This window comes from Eretmochelys imbricata, chromosome 18 (genome assembly GCF_965152235.1).
Source record: "Eretmochelys imbricata isolate rEreImb1 chromosome 18, rEreImb1.hap1, whole genome shotgun sequence".
Taxonomy (NCBI): domain Eukaryota; kingdom Metazoa; phylum Chordata; order Testudines; family Cheloniidae; genus Eretmochelys; species Eretmochelys imbricata.
In genome coordinates this window covers 16,717,509-16,725,517 of record NC_135589.1, presented here as the reverse complement: position 1 = coordinate 16,725,517, position 8,009 = coordinate 16,717,509, and the positions used below count along the sequence as shown (strand labels likewise).

The window sequence follows — 8,009 nt, the reverse complement described above, 5'->3', positions numbered from 1 at the left end:
GTGTGGTTTTGAGGATGTGGTTGCTGTGAAACTCCAGAAATTCTCCATGTACGTCTCTTGAATGGAAGAGCCCCACCTCCAAAAAGCAGAGAGCTGAGCCCCACAGAGGAACAAGGGGCTCGTTATTTGATCAGCCTCATTTTGAGTCAGGGCAAGTTGAGCTCTTAAAATGCTGTTTTGTACACCTGAGCTTGGCTGGCCATGCATCTGAATACCCTCCCATTTGCTTATTATTAATGGGCAGTGGAACTAAGTGGTGAAATGGCCATACTCCGTCAAGCCCCTAACATGATTAGATACAGGTTCATGAAACATTAACCCTTTGCACGGGGACAGTGGAAACCGACAGCATCGTGGCCACAGTGAATTTCAGAGCCTGGGTCAACTGACTGGAGCTGGTGGGGCTCAAGCTACAGGGCTAAAAATAGCAGTATTGATGCTCTCACTCGGGCTGGAGCCCGGGATCTGAAACCTTGTGAGGGGGGAAGGGTCTCAGGGCCCACACTCCGGCCCGAGTGAGAACATCTACTCTGCTGTTTTTAGCTACGTAGCCCCAGCCAGTTGACCCAGGCTCTGAGACTCACTGCTATGGGGTTTTTTGCCATGTAGACATACCCACGGAGAGCAACAAAAGCCAACAGACAGCATGGGCTTTGGGTTACTATTAGATTGAAAGCTATGGAGTAGAGGGTCCACAGCCTCGTTTTATTTGCCATAGTCCCCCCTGCAGTGATGGTGGGGGGTGTAGTTAATGGAACTAATATTCAGCAGATTGTTTGTTGCTTGTTGAAAAAAACAAAATGAGGAATGAGAGCAGAGGCCGAGCTCCTGAGGAGGTGGATGGAGCTGAGTGAGGAGATGACCCTGGAAGGAGAGTCGATGGGGAACAGCTCTGACTCTGGCATTCAGCTCATGGAGAATAACTCACCGTCTGCCCCTGTGCACCGGGGCTGGAGAGAGCTTCACCTGGCAGCTTGGGACGGCAACACCCACGTGATGAAGCAGCTACTGCGGCAGGGGGCAGTGATAGAGAGCAGGTGAGCCCCCTTGAGCCGGCTGCTCCCACTCTACCCCAGCTCTGTCTCGCTCATTCGCTCTCCGTCCTGAAAGAAACACCCTGAGGTTTCATTTTTGTGCCCACACAGGGACGAGAATGGATGGACGCCCTTACACAGTGCCACGCTGAAGGGCTCCATCATGCTGGTGAAGTTCCTGGTGCAGCGTGGAGCCGTGGTCCATGCCACAGACAGAGCACACTACACCCCACTGCACCATGCCTCTTGGAGCGGCCATACCCAAGTGGCTGAGTTTCTCCTGGCTCGGGGATCCCCAGCATCAGCCGTGACTAAAAGGGGCCTCACCCCACTTCACTGTGCAGCAGCCAGTGGCCACACCCTCATCGTGCAGTTGCTCCTACAGCAAGGCACTGATCCTGCCAGCGGGGACAACAACCGGTGGACAGCACTGCACTGGGCGACTGTGAACAGCCAGCTGCATATCATGGACTTGCTGCTTTGCCAGGGTCTCTCCCCGGATCTGTGCAGTAACGGAGGCATCACAGCACTGCACATCGCGGCAGAGACGGGAAGAAGTGATGCTCTAAGGTTCTTGCTAGCCAAGAGTGCCAACATCAATGCTCAAGATGGGCTGGGGAGAACAGCACTTGCCATTGCATCCGATAATGGCAATCGAGAGGTAGGCCCCTAATATCCATTCTTCTTAATGCATGGAATTCTGCAATATGCTCATGGCAATGGTTCATTATCAGTTGATTAGGGTCAGCAAGGTGGGAGAGATGGCCACTGAAGTCTATCAATAATAATATGAATATGAATATTTAGCTCTTACATAGCACTTTTCATCCATAGATTTCAAAACACATTACAAAGAGGTCTGTGTCATTATCCCCATTTTACAGATGGGGAAACTGAGGCACAGCGGGGGAAAGTGACCTGCCCAGGGTCTCCCCACAGGTCAGTGGCAGAGCTGGGAATAGAAGACAGGTCTCCTGAGTCCCAGTCCAGTGCTCACTTGGGACAATCCGAGATGACCAAAGATGCTGACTCAGACCCAGCCGTTTGGCCGTGAATGTTATGTCTGGGTTATCAACACACACAGCTTTCTCTCTTGATTGTCCTCTGGGGTTCCAAAGTGCCACAGAGTGGAAAGATATGCCTGAGTAGCTGCAGCTAGCTCCATTGACTGGTTGCTCATATTGACCTATGTGACCGCTGACACAACAGCACAATGGGCTTGGCTTCTCTGTGCATGTTTAGGGAAAAGGTACATCAGAAAAACGTAAAGGACTCGACTTCCTAACAGCACCTTGGCTGAAGACAGATCATATTCTGGTGATGGGATTCGATATCTTGGGTGCCATTTGCAGTTTGTACAGGTACACTCAATGCACAGTAGCTTTTCCTAAGGAGGGACAGTAAATCATCTGGGAATTCTCCCTGCCCTCCCCCACCCCCAGCTATCAGAACACGGGGGAGAATTCAATGAGTGACTTTAAAATAGGAGGATGAAATGGAAGAATTAAAAGGCAAATGCAAAGATAAAATGCAAATGAAACTTGTAAACCAAAAACAGAATGTCATGGCACGCTCGAGGAATTATTTTGGGGGAGTTCTGTGGCCTGTGTTATACAGGAGATCAGCCTAGATGATCACAATGGTTCCTTCTGGCCATGGGATCTATAAATCTATGACATTTATATTCACCAAGAAAAATGAATCCACTAGACTATGCCTCGCTGAGAATACTTTAAAAAGAAGCAGGAAGCTGCATTTACTGCTAAAAACACGTATTCACTAAAACTGAAATCCTGGCCCTACCGAAGTCCTCAGAAGGAGTTTCCAGTTTCTTGTCCCATGCCAAGACTTGAAGAGCAAAAAGTAACACTCATTTTAAGGCCCTGGTCCTGCAGTGAGCTCTGTATTGGCACATGGGTCTCTGAGACTGCAAACGGCCACTGAAATTGCTGTAGATTGCGCAGTGTGGGCCCAGTCCTACAAGATGCCGACCCACTCCTAAGAGGTGCTGAGTGCCCTCAACTCCTGTTGACTTGGAAATGAAAATAACTGATCACAAGAGGTGCTCATGGTTTTGCAGGTTTGGGACCAATATTCCTATGCATTGCAAGAAGGTGGAACGCATGCCCATTCGTGTGCATGGAGCCATGCAACTGAACTCCCTTTTGCTTTTCCCAGATTACAGGACTGTTGCTGGAAAGCAAAGCTGACGTGAACATGAAGGACCGCTACGGCTGCACGGCACTCCACAAGGCAGCAGCTGCGGGACACTTGGCCCTCGTCCACCTGCTGGTTGAGAAAGGAGCTGTCGCCAACATTAGAGACTGTCTGAATCTGACTCCGCTTCACAGAGCTGCCTGTTGTGGGCACAGCGAGGTAGCCAGTTACCTTCTGGACCATGGAGCTGAGATCAATGCAGCCGGCTGGCTAAACAAAACCCCACTGCACCTGGCTGTGGAAAAAAATCACTTCCTTTTAATGGAGCTGCTGATGGGGAAGGGGGCAAGTCTGTCCTTCAGAACTCGCTGGCATGAAACGGTACAGGACCTAGCGGCAGGCAGGCTCCTTCCTGGGGGCACTCCCGTCCACTTCCCAGGAGAAGATGACAAGCTGCAATCCGGACCTGAACTAGATCCCAACTCAAGTACAGTCAACTGGACCTGAGAGGCATGAGAACAACTTTGTCCTTCAGTTTACTCTGCTGCCACCTTGTGAAGAAGGATCAGACTTCTCATCATTCCAGTATTAACCGATAAAGGGCCTGATTCCCATTTACATTGTTCTTGCAGAGTAACGGAACCTTAAATACACTGTATTCCCATTGTAAGGCCCCTTTATACCGCTAGAGTGGCGTCATAGGGCCTTAGTATAAATAAGAATAGGGCTCTCACTGTTTAAAAGGTTCTGTCTTTAGCGGTGTGCTGCTGTAATACGTATTTACTAGGGATGTGATTAAACCATCTTTGGGGATTCATTAGATACCAGATAATGTAGCCAATGGATACTAGATGAATCCTAAAGCCTCAGGGAGGTGGGGTGGGAGGTGCCCAAAGCGGAAGATGGGGCTCTGGAAAGGGTGGTCGGAGTAATGAAGCAGCAGAGGACAAGGTAAAGGAGATTGGCAGAAGATAGGCCAGGCGGCGAGAAGAAGCAAGACCACACTTAAAATGGCCGCCGTCATCACCTGGTGGTAGCCATTTGAAGTGCCTGAAATTCACTTACGATTTAGCTTGGGACAGGGCCGCCCGAGGGGTGGTCAAGTGGGGCAAGTTGCCCCAGGCCCCGCAGATAGGGTGGGGGCAATTTCGGCGGCGGGTCTTTCAGTCCTTCTCTTCCTCCTCAGTGGCACTTTGGCGGCAGCTCAGTCGCTCTGCTTCAGTCTTCTGCGGCAATTCGCTGGCGGGTCCTCCTGTCCTCTTCTTTCTTTGGCAGCATGACTTGGGTTTTTCTTTTTTTTTTTCTTCGCCACTTGGGGTGGCAAAAAAATTTTTATGGAAGGGGCCCCCAAAATTGCTTTGCCCCAGGCCCCCTGAATCCTCTGGGTTGCACTGGCTTGGGATGTAGAAGAAGGGCAAAATGGCCAGATCTGTGCTATTTACAATCGTCCTATCTCTAGAATACACCTGTGAACATTAGAATACTCCAATGCTGATGTCTTCTTATATTCCGCCAGTGGACATTTAATAAACCTGTATGCTGATAAAGAACCACTGAATCAACTGATAAACTACCTGCTCTTGTGGCATAGGAAGCACTGAATCAGCAAAGCTGTCATCTAGGCAATAACGGCACCTGCTGCCTCCATATAGGGCAGGATTCCAAATGCATGCAGGGTATAATTTGTTTCCAAGTGGAAAAATAGCTCCAACCTGCAAAATGCTCCCAAGTAGTCACTTCCATGCCTGCAGCCAAAATCAAACATGTACATTTTGAAGGACGGTTGAAGACATGTAATAAAACTATGTCAACAGAAGTTAAATGAAAATTAGAATTTGGTCTTGGTTAGAGCTGGATGGATAATATTTGTCAAGTAATGGCACTGTTCATGATTCCGTGTTTTGCATTACTCAACTTCACAGCTGGTTGTGTGCAATATTTGATGAATAATACATGATCCGGACAATATTTTACTTGATGAATCGTATTATTCAGTATTTGAACAGCTCTCTTTTCAGTCTATAAACCCCTCTGTGGACATTAACTCATGTTACAATAATAATTTGCACTTCTATGGCTCCTTCTAACCAATGGTCTCAAAGCACTTTGTTATTTTTTACTATTATTCATTTACGTAACTCTTTCCAAGCACAGACTAAGACATATTCCCTAGCATTAGATTGTATATAGTCTTAGGCTCTGTCCCTTTAGCTGGATTCACACGGGCAGATCCCTGCACCCACGCAGGACCCCCCAAAAGTCAGTGGGGTTCTGCACTGCTGCAGGGGTCCCATGCACAAAGCAGTTTGTAGGGCCTAGAATAGACATGACAAAGCATGGACCAACAGTTCAGATGAGGAGAGATTGCTGGCATGTGAACACCTTTAGAAGGTGTAAACTAGCAGGGTGCAGCAATCATAACAAAATTCTGTCGGGTCACCTACGTCCTTCCTACAGGCTCTTCTAGTGTAATAATCTCAGCAAAGAGAGCTTGGTCTTACATTGCCAGAAACCAAACAGAGGCATGTCCCCCAGTCTGGGCGACTACAGTCAGCACTGTGGGTGACTGTTGCGACAAGGTAGCTTCCCAAGCATGGAGTAGGGATTCCTGCCTTCCTTCTATGCAACACGCCTGATTTACAGAATCCAATACTGCCTCATTATCTTCCCCTCTGCAGGGAGAGAGGGACGCTAAACTGGCGATAACCCCTGCTGGCCAATGATCAGGTAGGAAGTCTGCACAGTCATGAAAGGTTTCAGCTATGAAAAATTTCTGCCTCCCAGATTGATTTTTCATTCATTTGCTTGTACCTTATTCACCACTGTGACACTGTCTCACTGTGCCCAGAATCATAAGCCACTGTGTTACTCATCTGCCTCAGCAAGGGAGAGTTTTGCTGGAGCTTAAACTGTGTGTTAGCTCCCAGCCACACCGGTCTGTCTGCCTCACCAGCAAATTCCTTGAGACTCTGCCAGTCTTCACCTTGCCTTGCAAGTAACATTCAGTCAACCCCAGTTCCCGAACCCCCTGGAAGACCGTTCCTCTGCAGCATTCACCTCCTATCACCAGATGCCCACAGAAATACCAAGTCCACTGTCTTGAAAGAAACAGAATACATCCCAGCCTGTTGGCTCATCCGAGACTGCACGCCACACTTTAATAAAACAGCACTGAGATGACTTTATAGTAAAACTAAAATTAGTTTATTAATAAAGAGCAGAGATTTAAGTGATACTGAGTAGAGATAATAGAAACAGAAAGTGGCTACAAATAAAAGAAAACACGCTTTCTAGAGTCTTAAACTTAACAGTCTCAGGGAATTTCTCACCTACAGTCAGTTCTCAGCATCCTCAACCCACCTGGTTGGGGAACCATTTTTCACAGATTCCAAGAGTGCTGGCCCCTTTTGTGCCTTAAGTGATGGATAATCGAGAAGTCCCTTTGACTCCCTTTTACAGTCAGAAAACCTTTGAAATGTATTTTTTGAAAAATAAACCCAGGCAAAATTCTTCTCCCCTGCTCATAGGTGCTGACTCCGTGGGTGCTCCGGGGCTGGAGTACCCACTGGGGAAAAATGTTGGGTGCTGAGCACCCACCAGCAGCCCCCCTCCAGTGCCTCCCACCCGCCGGCGGGTCCCATGGACCAGAGCCTCCGCCTTCCGCGAATAGCTGTTTCGCGGCGTGCAGGAAGCTGGGGGGAAGGGGAAGGAGCGAGGATGCGGCGCGCTTGGAGGAGGGGGCGGAACTGGGCGGGAAGGGTGGAGGTAGAGTGGGAAGAGGCAGGGTGGGGTTTTGGGGGAAGGGGTGGAGTGGGGGTGGGGCCTGGGGCGGAGCACTTTGAAAAGTCGGCGCCTGTGTTTCCTCTGGTTGCAGGCGCCAAGCCCCTTCTTCCTCCTCTGGTCAATTCGCTTTCTCGTTTGCTTTGATCACTTTGTTTACCTTAGATGTACATGGACTTTTATTGTCCTTTTCTTGTAACCAGGCCATGTGGTTTTCTCATCTGCCTGTTAGCCTGATCCATGCAGAGACGTAACCCACGTTCCTTTGTTTATCAACTGCCTCCACAACATCTTTTAAGAACACATTTCCAGCACACGTACATAACTGTTTATATGCAACCCATACCCACATCACACAATGATATTCATGACCAGCATGTCACCATTTTTCATGATACCTCACAAGAACTGTTTGGCTAAATATTCTGACAAGAGTGTGTTGGGCGTAGTGAGTTTGTCAGATCTGCTGGGATTTATGGTTACATAACAGTGCACCCTTTGCCAGTTGGCATAAAAGAGCCCTTAGGGGCACAACTATGTATGAAATCCGAACAAATGACAGAATTGGAATAACTTCACCTCTGAAATGCAACCACGCTTGGGGTAATGACTGCAGAAATGGCACACAACACGCTACACAACTGTGTATGTATGTGCAGACAGGTGGAGAAATTTTGGCTGACACCAGGGCAAAAGTCTCATCTGATGTAGCCCCTATTTTAATACTACCAAACATCTTATCTGCAATTTATATCTATGGTATACTGTATATCAATATAGGTTAGATATACATAATATTAAACTATATCTACATATATCACCCAAAAATACTAAGTTAAAAGAATAATATTAAGGTTGCACAGTCAAAAGTTAGGAAATGCCAGAATTAAGGCTGCCGGTGTAACCTTAATTCAGCCCCCTTATGCATATGCATTATGGTGTTCAATTACACTACCACTTACTGTTTTTTCCACAAGACCACTGCCTCATTCAGTGCACAGAATGGATGGTGCTCACTTAGTGAGCAGCTATTTAATA

At 47.9% G+C, this 8,009-nt stretch overlaps 1 protein-coding gene across 1 annotated transcript; it reads left to right on the top strand.

The window, feature by feature from the left end:
- Positions 1 to 807: 807 nt before the first annotated feature.
- Positions 808 to 3,666, top strand: ANKRD65 (ankyrin repeat domain 65). Its single transcript, XM_077837031.1, is given in 4 exon segments — positions 808 to 1,037; positions 1,146 to 1,695; positions 3,213 to 3,614; positions 3,616 to 3,666. Coding segments are annotated over 4 exon segments (1,233 nt in total).
- The last annotated feature ends 4,343 nt before the right edge of the window (positions 3,667 to 8,009 follow it).